The sequence below is a fragment of the Talaromyces amestolkiae genome (assembly GCF_001896365.1).
Source record: "Talaromyces amestolkiae strain CIB chromosome Unknown scaffold27.1, whole genome shotgun sequence".
NCBI lineage: Eukaryota > Fungi > Ascomycota > Eurotiomycetes > Eurotiales > Trichocomaceae > Talaromyces > Talaromyces amestolkiae.
This window is the reverse complement of record NW_024468063.1, coordinates 155218-178837: the sequence shown is the minus strand read 5'-3', so window position 1 is coordinate 178837 and position 23620 is coordinate 155218. Positions and strand designations below refer to the sequence as shown.

Below are 23620 nucleotides of genomic sequence, written 5' to 3'. Positions count from 1 at the left end.
AGAGATAGAGCTATATCACTACCTTTTAACCACATCTCTACATCATCTATATTATCAAGGATTAGAAGCCACTTTCCTGCATACTCAGAACTAAGGTAATTCTTAATCTATTCTTTGATCTCTGCCGGATTCATATCATAAAGTTCAAGTTTTAATACAATTTAGAGAAACATCTACTTAATTATAGCATAGCTAGTACAAGGGATCCAGAAGATTGATCACTCTTGATCTTGGTCTTAGATGTGGTGCACGAGCTTAAGGGCTACTTGGGTCTTTCCGACCCCTCCTAGTCCGGTTATAGCAATCTTCCTGGGACCATGTTGCATTGTTAATGATTTTTCCAGTTTCGCGATTTCATCCTCTTGCCCGACAAAGTTTGGATTCTTTGTGAGTGAGACTATCCAGTGCTGTGCTTTCTTGTTTTTTGGATTGATATCTATGCAGCTTATAGGAATAACTGATAATAACAATTTTGTATAAGCTGCCACAGTTAACGCCGTATATCCTTGCCATTGCTTCTGCTTGTAAGAGTCACAGTAGTCGCATATTCCTCGAATAACTAGTGTCGGAAGCCCATCCATTATCTTGGCCGCTTCCATCTCAAAGCATAGGATTCTATACTGCTGTGCTAGGCGGTTGCGTGTTTTTGAGTCCTTCATCACTTGGTCTCCCGATGCAATTAACCCATAATGAATTTGAGGTATTCTTGTCTTTCGTGGTTGTCGTTTATATAATTCTTCTTTATCACACCTTTCACAGCCATCCTCACCGGCGGTATGATGATAGGAGGAATGAAATAAAACGTCTGTATGCTGTTCTGGGGGCGAAAATCGCTCTTGCATACTAGGGTTCTGTATCAAGGCTTTGTCTACTATCTTAGAAAGACCCTCCTTGCCTTTAATCATGTGTTTTGTCTTTAGCTGGCCCATATGTGTCAAGAGCACAGGTGGTGGTTTATTTAAGGTTCCTGTTGACTCGAATTGACCGTCTTGAATCGCCTTACCATAATCATACTGGATCATTCCACCGTGCTTTCTAGCTGGTTTGCTAACCACGACATCACCCAGTCGAATATCATTTGTTTTGCTTGGTACTCCACCTCCAATTCCTACCATCAATCTATATTGGAGCTGAGGAAAGGTTGAGCGCATGTGAGATACGATGGTTGTGGCAGACACTTTGCTATATATACCGTTTGGTAGGCTGGCAACAATAATATAGTGGCTATTTAACTCGCCAAGTTTATAGGTATTCGGGTCAGTGGAAGGTTTAGGCAAGGGACTATGAGTCCTATCTAGCATGGCATGGGCAGCCGCCATCTCTAGCGGTAAAGCGCATATCCACGCGATTGTGTAGTGTTTGTGTGTTAAAGAGGTCATAGTGGGTCAAAACAGGTCAAAAAACAGATTAAGTGCAGATGTTCCGTCAAGCTCAAATGGAAAAGCCTTTTGATGACGGGCAGGAAAATGCAACATTATTTATCAGGCTGGGAAGGAGGGTGAATAGCTACGCGCTTGTACAAGGCTAGGGACTTAATGGAAGTGTCAGAGAATCGCTAAACCACAGCCAATGGATACGTACACCCATGATGGAGCCAATGCACCCTGGAACAATGGATTATCCGGACAGGGATAATCCTAGCGCGTTGAACGCAACGAACGCACTGAGTATGACCAGCGCTCCTAAGGGTCAGGTTATGCTAGGAATCATAGGATATTCTATGATGATTATGATGGCAGAAGGATATTTAAGTACACTCATCTATCCTGTATTCAGATTCTAGTTTACTGTCTTGATTTAACTGCGATAATATGAGTATACGGTTCTTCTATCGAACAGGTTATTCAACTACTATAAGACTTAGCCGGCCTATGGCCTTTTGTGTTCAGAAGGAAATAACTTCTTCCGTTGTTATAAGTATCCTAAATGTCGTAACGGCGTAGCCGATGGGTGAACTTAGGGCTATGGACGCTGCCCCCCAGTTTCCTGATTCGAGAGTCACATGATCAAATTCACGTGATCCATGGTGTTGATATGGAGCGAGCGCGTAGCCTTATATTTTGTATTCTTCCTGTTTGTTTGACTACGGTCCGTATCACAATAGCATAAACAGTGGTAATAGCGCTGCTGTGAATACAAATATTCACAGTAATCCTGCTTCATATCGACAGGTTCCTGGCATGTTCCATTGACTCCCAGTCTTCTCGTTGAATAATCACCTCTCTATTATTTTCACTTCCACAGATTTGCTCATAAATTTCGATCTATAAACGATGAAGTTTTGCCTACAGACTCAGTCTCTCCGCTTCCAACTATTGCTGCAAGTTCCCAATCATTTTAAGTGAATCCACCAAAAAATGAATAGACATGAGGTTATTGTCGTACGAGAGAGTTCCCTAATGCATAGATTGAGAATAGAAACAAGAAAAGGAGGGTCATTGACCGAGAATTACGTCGTAATATTATCAGCAAGGACACAGGGAACCAATGCGACTGGATTACAACAGACTCAAAAAGATAAACCGCTACCACCAACATGAGGCTCCATTTGAAGGAGATGCATGAAATTCTACCACCTGGTACCTCTCAGCAAGTTATTGTTACACCAAAATCTACTATCCTTGGACTCTACGCAATAGGGAAACACTCACAGTTCAAGAACTTCTTGAAAGGAATCTTCGTCGCTGGGTTGTTAGCAGCAAGCAACACTGTTCAGTCATTGAATCATCAGCATTTCAGCAATTTTTTAAAATATACCAGGAGTTTCACTTCTATTTACCTCTCGTCACACACTTGGAGAGCGTTTTGTGGAAGACTTTGACTCAAAAAGTGTCAAATTGAAAGAAGAGCTTGCAACAATGTGCAAAACAATCGCCCTGTCTTTTGATGTATGGACCAGCAAGAATCACCTTCCAATCCTCGGATTTACTAGCCATTATATCACAGAAGAATGACAACGACAGCAAATCTCGATGTCTAAAAACAATCCAAGTCTACAAATGCGGACGCATAGAAACACCAACAATCGCGCGATGCGTCGCCCATTTCGATGTCACAAAGTGGCACTGTCAGTATCCTGTAAGGGTCATACACTTCCTGTATATCCACTGCGCCTGAGAAAACATATCAAGCAACAACAATAATCACATCCACAGCCCTAAGCTCGCCATGGAATATATACAATGCAAAGACTTCAAGTTATATTTTGATTGTTTTGAGGCAAGATGGCAAGTCGCTCAACACTGTCGGCAGGTGTGTTAATTAAATAGTGCATGCGGAAGAAAACATTTTCATGCGCTTGATTGTCAAAGTAAAGGAAAGCGGCCTCGACGAGGTCAATTCTGTTCTGGAAAACGAGAGTAGATTCTAGATACGGCAGATGAGAAGTGCATGCATCCCGAGTGTCTGAGTGACAAGGCCTCGGAAAGCTGGTGGTCTAAGATCATGGATGAGTTATTATGAAGTCTCGGAGACTGGTCAATTTGATTATTATTCCTCAGTATGTTAGAAGTTATTCGGTTCAGTACGTAGTTCAACTAATTCTGCCCATTGACAGAGTCGGCTTCGCATTTTGGCTCAACGCAAAACAATATGACAATCAGAGATCTTGAAGCACTTCCACACGAAGCACTCCCTACAATTCAGCATATCCAACTATGCCTTCATACTCGAAATCAAAGTTCCTCATCCTTCTCATCGGTCTCTTGAACCAAAAACCAATTTCCAGCAATCGGCCTCTTCAAATCCGCTGCTTTCACGAACTCCCGAATATCAAACCCCACCCGTGTCGATGACTTTTTATCCATATACTTCTTGAATTCGGAGGGCATCTTGTAATGTCGCGGTTGGTCAAAAAGCAATTCGACGTAACGATGCTCAGGCCCTGGTGGTGGCGAGGGTGGATAGTACTCCGCTTTGTCGAGATGATTCGAATTTGGTATGTGTAATTTGCCTGTTCTGCGGTGCAATTTGAGGTCCGATTGATACCAATGAAGGAATGGGACCTTGGTATCGTTTTGAGGAACGTCTAGATCAACCATGAAGACGATATAGCGAGAGTCAGACATGGTTTGTTGCATTGAGTGGGGAAATTCGGCGTCATGTTTCAGCGACTTGACCGTCAAGTGCGGTACAAGCTGGGTATCTACAGGATCAGAAGCATTTAGTTCTTTGATAAATCTCACAAATGGGATTCATATTATGGCAAATGGAGAGCCTATATTCGTACCAGATTTGTCAAGTTTGTTGCCTTGATGCGCAGCAGCCTTCTTGCCGAATTTGACTCCCAGTTTGTGAGACGTAGAAGGCTCAAAACCGGGGGGAGTCTGGCCTTGAGCAATACTAACAGCAAGAAAGACCGCGAAAATTGGCTTCAACAACATTATGCAATATGATTTTCGTATATCGAAGTCGGACCTGGGACGAAGATTATATTGTAAAATATGTTAAAAAAAAATCGAGCACAACCAATTTTACATTACCCTTGTTCACACGCTTTAGCTGCTGCAGGATCCCCCACTTACGCTACATACCATAACCAATGCAGGCTTGTAGTGCGCTATTTTGGGCTGTCTCAAGTCGTAGGTTGTGGTTTGTTTTGCATATGAACGATAAATTCTGACGTCAGAAAATAAAGGAAGCCATCTATGCATCAATAGATATACAAAGTCCGGTCCCATTGTAGCGCATGTAAGTATGACCTTATTTATATTGCGTCGCGACCGAATGCTACACAATGATGATCATTTAGATTAGTCGTCGGTGTACATGGCTGAATAAATCCAGCTAGAGTTGTGACAGAGTACACATCCTGTTATTTGGAGTTATATACACAGCATAGTATATTCGATTGAGATAGCGAGCATACGATGCACAATTATAGATCCTCGTATCCCGGTACCGGCGCGAGACCGGCATTATTCTATCTCCAAGACCATATTACATCTTCTACCTCGTAGGGGTGAAATGCTCTTTCCTATACTTCATCAATACATCTTCGTTTCCATCTAATAATTTCTTCTTCTTTCATATTTCCAGTTCAGAGACTTCTTATAATGTTGAGCGTCGCCAAATTCCGACCACGAGGCATTTTCGCCGATACATTTAACCAGATTAAACGTAAACCAAGATTCATTGTTCATCAACATAAAGGAGGTAACTTCATAGGGCAAAATTCATGCATCGCGAAATCATTCAACATTGCGAGATCTTACTCCATATTCCAAAAGAGATTGAACGACCCATTGCGCACTACGCCATCCTGTCTAGCAGACAAGACAGTTCTCGTAACAGGTGCAAACACCGGTTTGGGGTTTGAAGCTGCCCTCAAGAGTGTCGGCCTACAGGCAAAGCACGTTATACTTGGAGTCCGGAACGTCGAAAAGGGTGAGCGTGCTAAACAACGGATATTACAGACCATATCGCAAACTCCACTGGCGGCATCAGGTGCAATTAGAGACAGTAGTTCGAGGAGTCAAACGATCTCAGTGCGCAAGCTAGATATGAATGACTACGATTCGATACACAGCTTTGTCAATGAGATTGCCGCAAAAGATGGTCCACTGGACGTCGCTATTCTGAATGCAGGCGTTTATGGGGTGAAGTACGAAACGCATGGCAAATACGGATGGGAAAATGATTTACAAGTCAACGTCCTCTCCACTGCACTGCTAAGTCTACTTTTATTACACCGAAATGCGGTCAAGCCAAGGACTGGTGTACTAGAATTTGTGGCTTCGAGACGAATGCAAGCTGTTCGACTTACGGAGGACGAAAAATCTGCACCCAGTTTGTTAGAGACATTCAATCAGAAACAAGCGAAATTCGATGCAAGCAGACAGTACCAAGTTTCTAAGCTTTTATTAATGGCGTTTTACAAGTCTTTGGCTGCCAGAGCTATCAAGTCGAAGGAAGCGAGCCCGATCATTACGGCGGTTTGTCCCGGATTCTGTAAATCTGATCTTTCAAGGGGCCATCAAGGAATTGCGGCTAATGTACTACGATTGATACTCAATACTGTTCTCCTGAGAAGTACTGAAGAAGGAGCAAGGACTCTTGTGACAGGGGCAGTGGCTGAAGAGGAGCGACATGGGAGATTCTGGTATGATGATGCACCGCATGATGTGTGAGTATCTGGAATCGAATCGTTCAAATGATATATTACTGAGATTGCTAACCTCTTCTTATCGACAGCGTGCTATCAGATAGTGTCGGCAATATCCAACCATTTGCAGACAAAATTTGGAATGATGTGGTTACTGCGCTTCGACGTGACACCAGTGTTCCTCTTATTTACGAAAAAGAATGTCGGTAATAGCAAGTTGATATTGTAGCACGAATAGTTTTACCTATCTATGCATTTAACAAAAAAAAACGATGAAGACATTGTCCATTCATCAGTCGTCATTCTACTTTACATGTATCACTCGATCACAACACAATCAACTTTCGCAATCTCCAAAGCTAATCAGAGTCAATTTGACCATGCATTCCGTCGCCTCCATCTGATCAATCACTTAGGTGTGTCCAACCAAACCGGTCTTAGGAGCATTGTCAGGGTTGGTATTAGTGCCAGCGAAACCCAAAGCGGTGTTCCAAGCATCAGCGGTACTGGCATCCCTTGTGCCCAGATTGGCAATCATGGTCTGAGCAGCAGCGGCGGCACTCTTTGCAGCGGCATTGGCTCCGCAGACGTTAGTCAACTGGTCGTGAATTCTGTTGGTAATGATGTTGGGGTTCAAAGCCTCCTCCTGGCCCTTGTTGACCAGAGGATCAATGGCCTGGAAGGTCGATTCAGTTGTAGCACGACCATCAAGACCAGCCTCGAACTTCATGGTGGGGACACAGAGACCAAAGTCAAGACCGGCGATGGTGGATGCAACGAAACCGTCAAAGGTACCGGTGACGGGGTCAGAGACTGCGCCAGCGCCTGCAGCAGGGGAACTGCAGAGCATGGTTGATCCGGAGCCGGTACAAGTTCCTGCTGCAGCTGATACAGCGGCGGCAGTAGATGTGGCAGCATCAACAGCTGTGGCAGTTGCAGAGCTGGCGGCAGTGACCAATGTCGTTGCAGATGGGGCTGCACAGGCATTAGCGGCGGCAGCGGACGAGGTAGCAACAGCAGCAACAGCAGCAGAGGAAACGGCGGCAGTCTCGGTGGCAGCAGCAGTAGCAGGAGCGGTATCAGTACCAGCTGCTGCTGCAGTTCCAAGGTCAGAAGCGGCGACCTTGGTACCATCCTGAGCGACAGCAGTAAAGTTGGAGAAGCCATGAGCAACCATGACCTGAGCAACGCTCAACCCAGTAGCGTCAAAGGGCGTAGTCTTGGAGGAGTTGGAGTTTGCGTTCTCAATGTCCTGGCCGACAACGGCAGGGTCGATGAGAGGAACGACACCACGGAGAGCAGCAGTAGTGGGAAGAGTAGGATCGGAACAGATTGATGGGATGCTGACGACGAAGGGGTTAAAGTTTTGCTCAGCGGCGACGAGACCGCGAGCTGCGGCGATGGCTGCATCGCTTGTTCCAAGCTCGGCGACGATTTTGTCGGCTTGGGTCAATTCTATACAACTCGTTATTTATAATCCTTGACTATGATATAACCGAAGATGGTGGACTTACTTCCGCAAGGATTAGCTGCTGCAAGCAGGAACTGAATGGAAGTACCAGCGAGAGTAGCCGCCTGACCAGGCTGACCAAGGTTAGTCAATGCTCCGATAGCTGTAATAGCACCGTTTCCCTGCTCTTGTCCGAAACTAGATGGCGATAAGTCAGTTGTTTGCGCTACTTGTACCAAAGACAAGATTCTTACCGAGCCTCTGCAACGGATGCAAGGAGATACACAAATGCTGTCTTGGAATACATATTGAATGATATGATTGTCTCGAAAATTGTTCTCTCAAGTAAACAGATAGAATACGATGGAATGAATGAATAAGTAAATGTTCCGGACCGGCCAGAAACGATTTGTTAAAATGTGAATGAGTGGTAAGAATTGAATGACAAATGAATACCGTTCACAGAACTGGTTATTCGGTAAAGAATGTCGTCAGAGAGAACTGAAGAGATTGTGTTGTGATGAGTGAGGGAAAAAAGATACAACAGACTTGGTGATGGAGGTGTACATATTTATAACCTTGAGGTAGCTATACTCGACAGCTGCCACGAACCTAAAATCGGATCCGATATCAACATCAGAAGATCCATATCATTAAACCACTTGCATCATTCGTGTGAGAGTTTGATCTCGGTACCTGCTCCGGCTCCGGTGATAGGTGTATTAATTGTTCCTTCCAGTCTCACGCAAATTGCAAAGTGGAATATGGCTGTATGAAGAAAATTATCATTATGCGATGATACTTCCACAACAAGCAAAGGCTGTATAATGTTGTTGTCGCCTCTCTTAGCCATTTCACAGCTGTAACGTGTATTGTCTCCAAGAGCGGATATCAGAAACAAGGGGTAGCAAAGTAAGCACATAAGCGCCCGTTATGAGACGTCGGAGTTTCGGGAATTATTGACTTTTTAATATAATAAACGAGCCGCCTCGATGAACTAACTGATAATTATTTAGTCAAAGGTAACAAGCTAGGTACAAAGTAGCGGGAAAAGTCATTTATTTGCATCCGAGGCTGATACAGGTACCAATTTGATTTGCCAATTTTACGATGTTAGGCTAATTTAACGCTGTTCCTTAAGCCACGCGAAAGTGTTGACCAACAGTTGCTATGAAATATGGCGCCAAGGATGTCTCAGCCTATTGTTAGAGAACATTTGAAAGTGTACACTGGACCTCTTACAGATAATCAACAAGTACCGGATACGTACCTAGGTCTGAATTTGTCCTAGGTATTAGTTGTAGTCGATTTGTACTAGGTACATCTGTTGTACTTGGATTACAGGCATATTCCTTGCGAATGGCCATTGATTCTTACATTCGTACTACTTGTTCGATGACTACCTCGTATACACACATGTCCATCCATATCTCTCATTGATAAGGACGCTGAACTATTGGGATTCTACAGACTATTTCACGGTTCCTCGCCCTCACTCTGAAATACCTGGTCCATAGGCCACCGCAGCGCAAAATGCCAGTCTGGACCCAGCAAGTCCATCATAGCCTTCAACATGCGTCTCGCCCATCCATCCAAGTACCATTTCGTTGGTATACGATGCATTCCAGAGCACCAATGACAAACAATAATCAGCGCCATTGGATCTTTGTTCTTCAACAATAGCAAAAACTCAGGAGAAACACCCGCGGGCCACCAAACCAATAACAGCCATGTAGTGGGTAATTTCGCTGCCATGATACTGAACCAAAAGCGGAGGACGGTGATGGCCTGTGCGCAAGTTTGACGATCGCTGTCGCCGCGACTCGTTGTATTAGGCTGACCATATTCAACGGTGTCGTTGAGGTGCGTGAGATTTTCAATCGCCTTTTCGTGGCTTTCGTCTAACTCTTCGAAGCGGAGATGTTTTCGGTGTATGAATAGTGCGCTCAAATGGCTCTTTTGAAGATGAGGACCGAGTTGATCGATTAATGACCAGGTTCCTCGCAGAGCAGAGATTGCATTGTATGCATCCACAGTTGGGAAGGCATCGGACATCGGTCCTGCGCCGGGCACGCACGAGATACCCAATTGGAACATCAAGATGAGCAATGAGAAGGATAGGATTGCCACACTGTTCTGCGGGTTCATGTCCTTGACTGCTTTGGGGAAAGCGACTACCGCATTCCGGTAATTCTTATAGGCAGCTGTATAATAACTCTCAGGGTTGGGAGGTTCTAAATGGCAAATGTGTAAAGCGGCAATGGCCATTGTGGCATGATCGATCCATGGATCGTGTTCGGCTTTAAGAGATACTTCGCCTTTCCAAATCAGTTTGACTCGGCGCGGGTCTTCTTGTAAAAGGGCAAGGGAGTTGGCCGCAAACGTGTTGTAGTGCCATCTCAGTTGTGACTGTTCAATATCCAGATTTGGCCATAGGGTTGGTGAGACTCTTGAAGGTCCGGGCTGTCTGCGCGAGATGGGAGAAGACACACGTCGCTGTCTATCGTCGCCGTCGTGCTGATCATCATGAAGACCTTTCTGGTTATCCGCTTCCTCAGCCCCTTCATTCTCGTTGTTCTTGAACTGAAAACTGCATTCTTCCCCACGTCTTTTGCAGTGATGGCATTGTGGTGCTTGAAGGTTGCACTTTGCTGATATCAGCAGTGATCATACAAGTACATCTCAACTAAATGATCCCAGTGTTGTACTAGGACATAAGACGTACCTTAACCCGGCGCCTCTTACAATTGGTACATCCGTTCCTCGACTTTGTATGAAACTTTCTCGAGGTGCCCATATCCTATTACGACCACCGGCCCAATCTTGATTATCGGAATTTTTTTTATCTTTGTTGCAACTTGAATCGCCGCGACTCGAGCCCCATAGTCCTGAAGAAAAGCGATCCTTTGTGAAACGTTGTATCAGTCCTTTGCCTCGGACTTATCGGGCTATGGTGACACAGAGAAACCGAGCCGGGAATAAGACAAAATATCTCTCGAAGCACCAGCACTCAATTTCAAATGAATGTCATCAAGTACTTTGGCATATATAGTAGCACGTTGATGGAATGATGATAAGCTTTTAAGGATTTTGAATTCAGTCTTGATCGCTTCAAAATGCCGGAGGGGACGAGATCAAAAAGACACTAGCAAGAGCGTCCCGCGGTTACGCCACAACAGCACAAGACTAAGTACCAGACTTGATCTGGAGACTGTCTAATACCCTAGCATTGGTACATTCGACGTAACTTTTACTTGCAGAAGTAGTCGCCGGCGGATTAACGCTGATGTTTAAGAACGGCGCATTGGGTGCAGCGGTGGCAGGTTGTTGAAGTCTGTTGAGCTTGGCAGGCCTGCTCTAAGCCCCGAAGAAAAGAGGGACTTTAGTGTGATTTAGCGTCATCTACTAAGGTAGTTATTAGTGATTATTAGGCCTAGTACAAGTTTCTAGAGTCATGTTAAGATTTGAGCTAGATTGCTAAAAGGTCGAAATGACCAAGCAGGTGGCTGATGGTGGGGGCTCGAAATTTCTTAGTTTCTAGTGGCATCCACATTCAACTCTGTTTTCCATTGAGTGGTTCAATAACGGCCAAGGCTCTGCACGCCGTGGACAGAGAAGGAATTTTGGAGGGTGATTTGGGGGCCGATGGTCAGAGACATATTCAACTACGCTTGTGGTATGGTTGCATAGGAATAAGCAATTACTACAACCGACATACTGGAGTGAGATAGGGAGTTCGGTAGTACTTTGCAACTTATCAGAAAATCTTTTAATCGCCGACGACCTGTTTCCAGCCGCTTAGAAACTCATTTCCTCGGGGCTCTCAGCATATCGCAGTTTGACGCCTTTTAAATGAATGTTCAGGTTTTTAGTGCTACTAGAGCATAGGACGAGGTATTTACATTATTACGTACTTCCGGTCTAACAATGAATACAACCTACATGCTACGTAGACAAATGTCAACACGGCGTGTCCGGAGAAGGACGAATCGAAAGAAAATGAATAGCCACCCAATTACTCCAGTGGACACTCAATTTAAGCTTATACCTCTAGATAGGGGCAGCCATGCACTAGACGTCAGCGCGTCCATGCGGCCGTGGTTAGTACACAATCTACGAGCCGAAATGCATGTGAGGAATTAGTGTATATCTATAGTTCTGTATTGATGCTCACACGGCCCATGGTTTACACAGGTTATAGCCCCGTGCTCGATATCCAGCACTTCAATCAGCGATATATCACGTATTACATCGCAATGATCAGTCACAGCATATCAAACCACGTTATTGACTATATCAAGATGAGCTATTTTGATATGAAATTATCCTCATGACCGTTATGCCTTGGCAGAATGCGTTTCGGTGAAGTGCCCGTATCCGACCCATCCGCGTGCCGTGCGCCGGTTCTGCCAATACTCGTTGCATTTGGCCCCAATCGCACAGTATTACTACCAATGATTCCATCTGATAATTCAACCTACCCGTTACGTCAATACGTACAACGTGCTTTTTCTAAAATTGGGGGTACGGCCACCAAATTTAAAGGCATGGGTTATCCCGTCTTAGATGGACGATCAATCAAATGAAAAGTGAAAAGGTACTGGAATGACTTCTATTATTGGGCTACTCACTCCGTCATTTTGCTAGCTGTTTCAGACCGTGAGGCACCATTTACTAATTCGATATAGTCATGTCATTAGTCGGCACTGAGCATGGTCGTCACCGAAGGCCCTTCCTCCGTGCTTCGGTCCAGGCATTCAGCTGAATGAAATATGGGGATGGAAAGTACTTTTAAAGTTCTGAGTCAGGACCATATAACTTGTTATCTCTCAGGATGCCCTGAGTAAGTCGCCAAGAAATAAGTACGTAGTATGAATCATGATCATTATCAGCGAAAATGTGTATCAGGTCTCCGTCATCGAGAGGAACGAAAATCTAGAGTTGGCAAAGTCACAGAATATGCATTATTCCAAGCGTTGCGGAGTTTCCTATACGCAGGTACGGACTCGGCATGAATTATTTCCATGTCATGGATTCCAGGCATTTTTCGTTATTGGGCGTAAGCCGGATGCTTGCATGATGCACCTCGATGCATGCCGTCAGCAATTAATTGGAATATATACTTATCAAGTATATACTTTTTTATGATATATTCATGATAAAGTATTGAAAACCAAGAATGTAGACTAAAGGTGTCCTCTAGATGACATGGTGCAGCGCCGATCACTACAGTCGAAGATGCTTCGGGCTTCCGTAGGATGCTTAGTGATCAATTACTTCATTACTGTTCATTTATATATTTCTGCGAGTAAAGGACGTGTGCTGCAAATCGAGAACGAGTTCAACCTATATCAGGCGACTAAAATGTCGCGATACAAACTCTCTTTCATCTGACTAGCGTTTAGGCTATGCTGGGGCTATATGTTGTAGCACCAATTGATTAATTTCATCTGCATAAATGAGTAGATTAAAGAGTATATGTAGACCGCTGATCCCGTAAAGTCTGGTCTAGATAGTTCATGAATCATGAGTCGATGTCTTGGGCTCGATCACTTGAGCATAATTCGATGAATTAGGTTTAGATTGAGCAGTATTTAGATTATAGAGAAAGTTGAAACCATGAACCTCTGTCAAATCAAAATCACTTTCTTGTCCGTTGACTACTCGTAGAACCACATGAGTCGGTCCCATAACTAACACCTAGGCCACTACGTAGCCATACCTCAAGATTATCCGCTACAAGACTCCGTTGATTATATGTGGCCATTGCTCTAGAGCAAGAAGTAGGATGAATGCTTCCGGTAGATCCATGGTGACTCGGAAGGTCAGGTAAAGTCACCGATGCGTCACTACGTACATATGTAGTTATAGATAGATGCTTAGTAGTAGTTTTTCTTACATTCCTAGGGACTTCAAGCCCGCTTAGATACTTTTTAGAATTCAAAAACTTGAGAACCCCCCTAGTGAAGCTCAAAAAGGTAATGTATAAAGTCAATAACAGATTTTTGAATTTCTGGAGCCATTCATAGGCCCGAAATATCATGGAAGTATTAGTCATAGAAAGAACCCACCATTCTGAGTATTCTTGGCGAACAAGTTCTATTTTATTATGATTATTCATTACCTCTCTCGGTAATTTTGTACACAACCTAGCCTGTAGATTTGTTCTTTCTGCAATCTCAATGCAGGATGTCAGTATTTCACAGATGTATAACATAGAGCAGAGCTGGTTCGGCGTACACGAATCACTGATTCCCTCTGTCTCGCTCTTTCCTACTTCCTGGCCTCAGTACGATGAGCTCCCTCCTCCTTCTCGAGATGGGATGTTATCAGCTCTGGCGCTGTGTGTTGTCTCCTTGCCGGTGAATTCTGCTACCGGACGAAGTGGACAAGCCAGTGGAAGTTCGTCCAGCTTTTGGACGTGGACCAAATTTCGGTGGTCCGAAAGGTGGCATTTGCATATATGCTCCTTGCATTCCCTGGCCTTGATTTTCTTTTTGGCCACGCAGTTCAAACGAAGAACACGACAGTAAAGGCGAGATATGTTGCTGTGAGTGATTAGCCATCTCTGTGTAAATCGTTGATGATATTAGACTAGACTCACAGGCGGTTCTGATTGAGTTCCTCTTCGGCGGATTGTCTGTCTCAGGGTTGATTCCACCTCAACTTCTGGCTCAATCTCCGACTGAACTTCTGGCTCAACTTCAAATACTTGATCTCGATCGCTGTTGTGGGGAGGAATCGAAGGTGCTGTATCGCACCCTACAACTACCTGATCCTCAAAGGATGCGGGCGCTCTAAATACAACGGTCGCTGGGCTATTAAGGACCGGCCTGTCGATCTGAAGTTGCGGGATTTCTTCCCTTAGAAGCTGCAACACTTCTTGGACAAAAGCTCTCACGCTAACACTCTGAGTTGGCGGGAGTCCGCGCTGAGCCTGCGTGAGTCTTTGGAATCCTACTTTTAGCATGAGTTGAAAGGACGATCTGTCAATGGTATGATTAGTAAAGACCGTAATGTCAGCCGTTGAATGGAGGTTGAGAGAATCTTACATTTGTGCCGAGAGTTCTTGAGATCGGCTCGCTTCGTAATCTTGAAGGAGAATGTGTGTGTTCACCAGAATCCCAATCGTTGTCATCGAGTTTTCCAAAACTTCCATATCCTGGAAGAGAGCTGGGACAATTTCCTTACTCTCGTTATACCATAGCCAGTGTGCAATGCACTGGTCCACGAGATTGGCGGGCTTCCGTCCTAATAGAAACCCGAATTTTTTTTTGATGCTTCTAAGTCTATCGACTATTTTTTGGGACTCATCCTCCACTTTTTTTATAAGGTCGCCATGTTGTGCAAACATCGTGCTTAACTTTTCGAATTGCTGTACACCCTTCATGGTCTCCTTGAAAAATCCATAGGTTCCAGCCACTATCTTCGTCCTATCGGACATTCTCTTAAAATCTGGTTTGGCGTGACGAACTTTCTTGTATATCTTTTTCATTTGCCGGCCAAGAGTGAGGAGATCACGAACGACTGGATAGGCGAGCCCAGCCATTGAAAGAGGGTCCACCATGTTTAATGACCAATACTGGTGTGGACTTCGATAGTGGGAATAGAATTCAAAACTTATTAAGAAGTCGAGAGATAGCTGATCTCGGTCGAAGTAAATAGAGCAACACAGCGGGGAAGAGATTCATTATGATATCCTAATATCAACTAAGCTGTGCCAACGAACCATGGAGATCACCGTAGAAGCAGATAGCTGATTTCAGCCTCATCGACCGAATTGTATGTGTAAAAGCACTTGCTTAGCCTCGGTCAGACCAATCACTTGCAGGCATTGCCTCGTTACTCATACATTGTTCATCAGATAGTAGCAGACATGCAGACTAAAATGCACAAACAGGCCGCGGACACATCGATATACCTATGTGTAGGGCCATGCAGCTCTCTGCCACTCTCGAGAAAGTCGCATGCATAGACCACTATAATAGAAATACCCCGCTCCGCCTCATCTCTCATTCTTCCAGACAAGGCTGGCGATACATACTTACATGAACCAAAACGAACGAATCAAGGTAACCAGGGATATCGATGTCAGAGCCTCGTCTCAAAGCAGTCTTGCTGTATATCCTGTGCTTTACAGTGGTTGTGTCTGACTTAGCAGGCCGAAACTTGTCAACTCGATCTGAGCTAAAATGCCGTCGCGGATTAGGGCTGGGATTCCATCAAAATATAATGAACCCTACCCATACCTCGTACCAAGCAAGATGTCCCCGAGTCACCAAATGTTTCACCAACACAATTGCAGCATCAAATTTATATACAATGGCAAAATGCTGTCAATGGTTTTAATGAATAGTTGTCGATGGTACTACCTTGGTGCATGGAAAAAGCCCAAAAAATCATGTGACGTAGTCTTTCGGCGCATGTCCGACATCCCACCTTTCGTGACGACGTAGCTGTCTGTTGTCGGGTAGATCTCTCTCTCCTCTCAACTTATTTCATTCTCACCTCTCAACAACTACTTTCACTCAATCCACAACTCAGCCAACTATTCTCCCTCAATTCGCCCATACTCACTCACTACCCATACTTGAAATAATCAAAATGAGTCCCCCCGCCATAATCGCCCCCTCCATCCTGAGCGCCGACTTCGCGACCCTCGGCCCCGAATGCGCAACGACCATGGACCAAGGTGCAGACTGGCTGCACGTCGACATAATGGATGGCCATTTCGTACCGAATATGACCTTTGGAGCGCCCGTGGTCACAAAGATTCGGTCGCACGTAGCGAAGCCGGCGACGCCGGGGGGAAGGGGAACGTTTGATTGTCATATGATGATTGCTGAGGTTTGTCCTTTCTCTTTATACAGGATTGTTTTCATATGATGGAGGGGGCTGGTATTGGTGGTTGAGCTGTATACACTCAATTGTTGCTCGTCGAGTGTGATGCTGTGATATCATTTCACATAGTACCCTTCCATCAACCACCCACCTCCATCCTCCAATCTAGGATTAGTATACTGACAGAGTGGAAGCCCCAAAGATGGGTCTCAGATTTCAAGTCCGCCGGCTGCGACCTGTACTGCTTCCACTACGAAGCCGCCATCTCATCGACCGCCGCCAAGGATCCGGCCGACTACACCACAACCGCAAAAACATCACCCAGAGAATTAATCAGATACATTCATGAGTCCGGGATGAAGGCTGGGATAGCGATCAAGCCAGATACGAAGGTCGATGTGTTGTGGGAGATTTTGGAGAGTGAGGTGGAGATTGAGAGGCCCCCCCCCCCCCCCCTCCCTTTCCTAATACTACCCTCCTACTTTCTGTCCAGAAAACTATGATACTGATCCAATTGGGGTTGTTTAGATGGTGCTGGTAATGACAGTCCACCCGGGCTTCGGCGGGCAGAAATTCATGGCCTCTGAACTCCCCAAAGTCACGGCTCTGCGACAGCGGTATCCAGAGTTGAACATTGAGGTTGATGGTGGACTGGGACTAGGCACGATCGATCAGGCGGCTGATGCAGGAGCGAATGTGATTGTGGCAGGGTCCGCGGTGTTTGGGGCAAAGGATCCGGCAGAGGTTATTGCAAAACTACGAGAGGCTGTTGAGAAGAGGAGGTCTTGACTAGTCGGCAGGAGTAGTAGTATATAAAGATTTAGAAATAAATTCAATACTAATCTATGCTATGCAATAAAAGAGCAACCGAAACATCACATTCAGACGGATCTCGAAAAGAATTGGTATCACAAATCTGGACTAATCAAACAGAACGCGATTCAAGTAGAAAGCAACTAGTCGGCGACGCTGACGCCGGCCTTACTCTCGTCCATGGGATCTTCTTTCTGCGTCTCTTCTTTTACCTCCTCCTTCTTACCTACCTCGGTGGCAGGCTTCGTCTCTTCTTCCTCGCTTTGATCAGACTCTTCGTCATCCTCGAAGATAGTATCCCCCTTCTTCTCCTCCGCCGTCTTCCTCAACGCATCAATATCGCCATCTGCAGGCGCCTCCGAAATCGACGCTCGAATATCCTTGCGCACTTGCTCCTGCTCATCCACGGTCGTCGCAGAAATGATTGAGCCGCGGTGATGGCCTACCAATCCCAACAATTCGGCATTGTCGGCGTGGAAATTCGCGCTTGAGACGGCGGCAACTTCGTCGGCTAGCGATGGTCTTTTCAGAGATGCGGGGAGTTCGGGGACGACGGAGCGCCGGCGGCCGGCGGGGGAGCCGGTTGTCGAGGATGGTCTTTTCGTTTCGGTGTCGCTATCTGTAGTAGTAGTAGTTGTTGTCTTTTCGTCGTCTTTCTTTTCGTCTGGCTTCTTGGCTAGAACAAGTGCCTCAGTTCCCTTGGCCTTCGGGTCCGGGGTAGGCGTCGCCTTTCCATCTCCTTCAATCGTAACCGGTTTTGCGCCTAGTTTCGATCGAGCGGTTTCTTTAGCTCGAGCTGCTGCTTCTTCGCCTGCTAGTCGTAGGGCCAGTGTTCTCTGGTCTTCCTTGTTCTCGGTGACGGGCGGGTTCTGGATTTGAATGTGTGGTGTCGACGTTCCGCTCGTCTTGTTTGATGTCGTCGTCGCTGCCACAGGAGCCAGCTTGGGTACCTCGACTGTATCTTTTTTCTGCTCAGACGAAAAATCATTCGGGTCCGCGACGGCACGAATCTCGGCTTTGAGTTCGCCGTATTCGTTCCATTCTTCTATTTGCTCGAGGTCCTATTACAACCAGTCATTAACACCAAACCACACCATGAGTTAGGGAAAGGGAAGGGGGGGTAAGGGCATACCCCGACGATAGTGTTGAACTTAACCAAACCAGGCAACTTGCGGCCCTTAGAGTACCTCCCCCACAGCCTCCGGGCTGCATCATCGGTGGCGATGTCGATAGCCTGAAAGGGGATCTTGTTGGCTTTGAGGATTGTCTCGAGGCGCGAGGTGGCGGTGATGATGTGCGAGGAGCCCGCGGTGAGGGAGGTGTAGAGGTAGAGGGTGGAATCTGCCATGTATTTTTATTCTACCGCGTTGTTGGTTATTGTGATTGTATGTTTCGAGTTGAAGTCGATTCGATTGCTAGATCTGTGTCCGTCTGTATATGCCAGTAAAGTGTAGTAAATTGTGTTGAATAAAGTCAGGAGTTGTAAAATGAAAGTGATGCAATGCGGTGGGCGATCACGTGTATTTCCCCGCTCTCCTATCCTAGTATTGTGTTTCGAGATAACTAGTTCAGAGTAAGAATAGTTAATAGAATAATGCAGCTAACGCTCTGCCTCTGCGGCCGGGAAACTCAAAAATAAATAGCTGTACCTCAACTCGTCCTGACTCAGGCTGAGGCGTTTGCCAGTTTGCCAGTCGTCGTGGCAGACCAGAAGGGAGAGTGGATGCTGACGTCAGAAGATGAAGCTGCGATAGGTGCGTGTGGGCAAGGGACATCATATCAACGCAATTCTCCAATTTTCTGCCTTTCATGAATGCTGATTGTTGCCTCTTCTACCGGCTCCAATTACACAAGTCATTGGTTTTCTCATTCTGTGTAATACTGTCAAGGACGGTGGAAATATGTATCCATTCAATTGACTCTGTTCTACCACGTATTTACACCCGTCCCCTTTCCTCAACCCATGGGAGAGAAAGGAGCTAGAAATAAGCATACCGATAATCAGGCTTCCCCTTACTCTCCCTCCGCATCTTCGACCTCGGCCTCGAGTTCGCCAGTCTCTTTGCAGCACTGCCACTACTCCTACTTCTCGATCTGGAGGTTGACGGTTTCCGGCGCGGTCGACCGTTGGATTCGTGCGCAACGCGTGTTCGGCCGCGCTCGTCGCGGTTGTAGGTATGAGGGTCTTCGCGCGATTCGGAGGTTGGTGATTGACGCGAGACGCTGCGAAAGACGGGCTCGGAGGGTTGGGCGAAGTCGCCGGGGTGTGGGCTTTTCATTTTTTTTATTACTAGCTCGCTTGATGTTGCACTTGATGTTTGGAAGGTTGATAGGTTGTTTTGTTGGTGATACGGAAGGAATTGGAGTGAGTAGGTGAGTATGTAGTCATTTATATACTTCGTACACACACGTCAGAGGCAAGCTGTCGAGACATGGCAAAATCGGCGCCACGACTACGCTGCAATAGAGGCAAGTATTGACCTCATGAACCAGCTGCGGAAAGAATATACTTTGCCAACCCCAGAATACTAATAGCCAAAACCATGGAAACGATTAAGTTAGACGTACATTCTCTACACTTTTAGAAGCGAACAAGAGAGAGAGAGAGACAAAGGAAATCGATTGAGGGAATAATAATAAAGTAAGAGGAAAAAAAGAGTAGTTTTAGCTCCGGTACAGACCAAAAGAACCAACACAACACGAAATGGAGAGGAAGAGAGAGGGAATGAAGGAAAGTTGGCATAAATTGACGGCTGGACTCGATTGACTCGATAGAATCGACGCTATTCATCCATCCTTTATCCACATTTTAACCTGCTGCTGGCGAATAGCTTAACATCCCTCGCAGCACTCAATACAATCAAAACAGCACTCGCAACTCTCCTCGCACAGGAAACAGCAGCACAGCGTCGCGAGACAGGCACCTAGGCAGCCATGGTCGCGTCCGCCGCGCTGCTCTTGTTGGTATTGTTGGGGAGGTGGTTGTTGAGGGTAGCCCTGTTGCCAATACAAAGATAAAGATTAGCGATTTTCACTTTTTTTGCGAGTGGATTGCCGGGAGCAAGAGGGGGACTACCTGAGGAGGAGGACCGTAGCCGGGTTGTTGAGGAGGACCGTAGCCGGGTTGCTGAGGAGGGTAGTAGCCGCCTTGGGGAGGGTGACTGTTTTGACTGTCAGCATCGCATTTCCATCTTCTGAATCTTCTGATCTTTTTCGAGTCTTTCGAGGTTCTTGAAGGGGACGCACGCTTGAGGAGGATGGTTGGGATATCCACTACCGTAGTGAGGTTGTTGTTGACCGTAGTAATCCTGCGACGACATTTTGTCTGGCTGAGTCAGTACTCGTAGACCTCAAATCATCGACAAGACAAAATTCGCACCTGACTGAATTGAGTTTTAAATATTTGGTTTGAATAGTCGCGATACGATAGAAACCGAGTTCGTTCGGAGTAGTGTGAAGTGAGTACTTGAGAATACGAAGAGGAAGATCGGGGACGACTTGTACTAGCTAACTAACCAAGTCAGCGCTCAGCCCTGACTGCAGTGGACGGTGGAGCCGTTCTTCTTTATGGGGACAAAATGACTGGCCGCCGTCAGCCACAGCCAAGCCTCTCAACATCATTCCCTCTGTCGGCCCACAGCGACAAACACAGCCAAAACGATCCACGTTTCGGCTCCTTTACTACTTACTGCATACACAGTATTCATCGACATGGGCTGTGGTCGCAGCATATCGCAAAATGGTGCCTTGATTGGGTCTAAGTGTGGCTCAATACCTTCTACCTTCGACACTAGACACACTGTGGAGAGACATAGCCGCCTACCACGGATCGACCAGCGCGTACGTACTGCGGTACGTACCTATTATTATTTTATTATACACACACTACGTAGAAGTGTGAATACTATGAATAGAGACACAGGCAAACACATTTCATTTTCGAACATATTTCGAAACACTCAGTAACACACCGGAACATTCGGGTTCCCTGCATAGTCATGCTCCAGGCAGATCAAAAGTCGGTGACATCCCAACACTCGCCAAGTCGCTCATTTTCTAGTTACATCCCTAGGTAAAAATCTACTCCACTCACCGGCTAAATTTGAGTCATAGAAAATTGAAAATAAAGTGCATATTATTCGATATTACGATGAATAATAATATAAACTAGTAGAACGAAAGAAAACAAACATCAATGAACCAGAGAAGAAACCAGGAGGGGAACAATATCGTCACATCGTGTCATCAGTCAAATAGTCAGAAAACAAGAAAACCACCGCGCTGACAGAACCAGACAAAAAAATGCAAACATATATTAAACAGTAGCCACTAGACATTAAATAGAAAAAAGAGAAAATCTATACAGCCGTCTGCACAAGATACGGATCTTCGCCGACGACCAACGGCTGAGTACTATTCATGTAATAATTCATATACTCATTCGTCAGGGGCACAGTCGGATCCCATGGGAACATTGCCGTCTCAAATTCTGTCGCTGTCGTTGCAATCTCAGATTCCGGGTATTCCGTCTTCGCGACCGGAGCGGCAGCCATGGTGGTAGCGGTCGGGACGTCATCTTCGATATAAGGAGCGTTCTCAAGAACGACTTCCTCTCGCTGCTCCATCCAATGCTTCAATACATCCATCGGGGGAAGATTACCGCCACCCTTACCGCCGCGCTTCTCGCTGTCCTTGCCCCGACCGCCGCGACCACGTTGACAAGGATTGAAATGCGTCCGACGCAGGTGAGCAGCCGCGTTGTAGTTTGCGCCGTATCGTTTGCCATTCCGGCAAGCCTTGCAGTTGGCGAGAAAGGTCTTGTCGGGTGAGATATCGACACAAACCCAAACTTTGCGGACAACTGAATGGACACGCTCGATGTGTCGGCGCAGTTCGTGTTCGCCATGAAATCCCTCTGGCTGATCACTACACAAATGACAATACGTCTTGGGCCGAGGGGGCCGCTGAAAAGACGCCTTTGGAATGGCAGCAACTTCTTTGGAAGTGCCATCTTCTGACGATATGCGAATCATCCGGTGGTTGTCTTTCTTGACAAGACTATTTTTAGTAGTCGGCACCTTGGGTGCAATGAGACGGGTACTCTGAACAGCTTGTTCACTGTTCAGAATACGCCGTGCAGTCTTAGACTGCGGTGTCATAGACACTCCCGAGGCATTGCTCTCGGTGGAAAAAGAAGCCTTCATCTCCAGAGATGCAGATGAAGGAGGCAACGAATAAGAAACAGGTGCAGAAGAAGAAAAAAGAGAATCAGACGATACAATTGGAACATGAGACATGTTACAATTGGTAGAAGGAAAAATCACGTCTGTAGACGAATAGTCTGCAGACGGAAGAACGAAATCAAGCCCGAGGTCTGGGACATGTTCCATCGCTCCTGCAGAGGACTCGAATCGGAACATGTCCAGACCTCCGGAAATAGAATCTGTCGTGGTACTACGGCTCATCTCAGTGGCTTGCATCTGAGTCAACCCTAGATATGGTTGTTGAGCGTGTTGAAATAGTTGTTGCTGCTGCATATCAGAAATGGGCATAAATGGGGTACCTTGATTGACATCTTCCAAACACTGCGTGTATTCGGATGGCGAGTATTCGAATACGTTGACGTTGCCGTGTCTGTACAAGGTGGACTCGGTCGATTGTCTGCGTGTTTCGACCGGTCTGGGGGGTGTCGGGATTTGTTGGCTTTGGGAGCGGATCATGTGTGGGACGGTAGCGACCGTCTTGACGGCTCGCTTGGGGCTGGTAGATTCCGCACTCTGCCAGATGTCAACCAAAAGGCCGAAAACAAGGGGACGATCCATAACATACGGTTGCACGTCGCTTCGATGATGCTTCAACAGTCCGCGGTCCTGGCCGAGTGCGTTTTCCAAGAGTATCTGGAGACGGTCGAGGTGAGGGTTTTGAAGTGCTGTCTGTCATGAACTGGCTGAGTCGTTGGCTCCATGCGAGATTTCGTTCGGCTTCAGAGAGATGTTGGTGGCGGTCCCAAAAGGCGTCCCGGTAGCCAGAGACGGCTCTGGTGAAGAGGTCGTCGTCAGCGATAGAGACGGCCATGATAGTCGGTGAAAGGTCTCTGATGCTGTTAGCAAGAGCTCTGTAGAGTTAGCTGAAACTCACAATAGACAGTAACGTGCTGGTTGTCTTGATATTGAGGTATGGTGTATGCCTTAGGATGATGGAATAGAGAAGAGGAAGGAAGGAGACAGGAGACGACAGGACAGAGACATCGGACGGGTCAAGGTGATCAGACTGTTAGCCGCAACAGTCCACGGGTAAACGATTGGAGTGCAGTCCGTAGTAATTTCAGGCCTGCGTAGCCTGATCTGGTCAAGCGTGGGTTATCAAATGTTCTAGACACCGCCCGTATCGACAGGACACCAACCGGTTGGGCT

At 46.2% G+C, this 23620-nt stretch overlaps 7 protein-coding genes across 7 annotated transcripts; 1 reads left to right on the top strand and 6 right to left on the bottom strand.

Annotated features, from left to right (window-relative positions):
- Positions 1–3674: 3674 nt before the first annotated feature.
- On the bottom strand, positions 3675–4382 carry BHQ10_009872 (uncharacterized protein; the record flags this gene model as incomplete). The annotated part of the gene is made up of 2 exons (XM_040882834.1): positions 3675–4144; positions 4229–4382. The coding sequence occupies 2 exons, from the start codon at positions 4380–4382 to the stop codon at positions 3675–3677; spliced, it is 624 nt and encodes a 207-aa protein (XP_040738374.1).
- A 2133-nt stretch (positions 4383–6515) lies between these two features.
- BHQ10_009871 (uncharacterized protein) lies at positions 6516–7860 on the bottom strand (the record flags this gene model as incomplete). The annotated part of the gene is made up of 3 exons (XM_040882833.1): positions 6516–7558; positions 7618–7751; positions 7808–7860. The coding sequence occupies 3 exons, from the start codon at positions 7858–7860 to the stop codon at positions 6516–6518; spliced, it is 1230 nt and encodes a 409-aa protein (XP_040738373.1).
- A 1169-nt stretch (positions 7861–9029) lies between these two features.
- BHQ10_009870 (uncharacterized protein) lies at positions 9030–15120 on the bottom strand (the record flags this gene model as incomplete). Its single annotated transcript, XM_040882832.1, has 3 exons — positions 9030–10199; positions 14158–14539; positions 14606–15120. The coding sequence occupies 3 exons, from the start codon at positions 15118–15120 to the stop codon at positions 9030–9032; spliced, it is 2067 nt and encodes a 688-aa protein (XP_040738372.1).
- A 1037-nt stretch (positions 15121–16157) lies between these two features.
- BHQ10_009869 (uncharacterized protein) lies at positions 16158–17183 on the top strand (the record flags this gene model as incomplete). The annotated part of the gene is made up of 3 exons (XM_040882830.1): positions 16158–16400; positions 16589–16814; positions 16942–17183. The coding sequence occupies 3 exons, from the start codon at positions 16158–16160 to the stop codon at positions 17181–17183; spliced, it is 711 nt and encodes a 236-aa protein (XP_040738371.1).
- A 167-nt stretch (positions 17184–17350) lies between these two features.
- Positions 17351–18555, bottom strand: BHQ10_009868 (uncharacterized protein; the record flags this gene model as incomplete). Its single annotated transcript, XM_040882829.1, has 2 exons — positions 17351–18268; positions 18340–18555. 2 exons carry the CDS (start codon positions 18553–18555, stop codon positions 17351–17353), a joined length of 1134 nt encoding a protein of 377 aa, XP_040738370.1.
- A 1683-nt stretch (positions 18556–20238) lies between these two features.
- On the bottom strand, positions 20239–20527 carry BHQ10_009867 (uncharacterized protein; the record flags this gene model as incomplete). The annotated part of the gene is made up of 2 exons (XM_040882828.1): positions 20239–20368; positions 20454–20527. The coding sequence occupies 2 exons, from the start codon at positions 20525–20527 to the stop codon at positions 20239–20241; spliced, it is 204 nt and encodes a 67-aa protein (XP_040738369.1).
- A 1038-nt stretch (positions 20528–21565) lies between these two features.
- On the bottom strand, positions 21566–23282 carry BHQ10_009866 (uncharacterized protein; the record flags this gene model as incomplete). Its single annotated transcript, XM_040882827.1, has 3 exons — positions 21566–22698; positions 22771–22984; positions 23037–23282. The coding sequence occupies 3 exons, from the start codon at positions 23280–23282 to the stop codon at positions 21566–21568; spliced, it is 1593 nt and encodes a 530-aa protein (XP_040738368.1).
- Between the last annotated feature and the right edge of the window lie 338 nt (positions 23283–23620).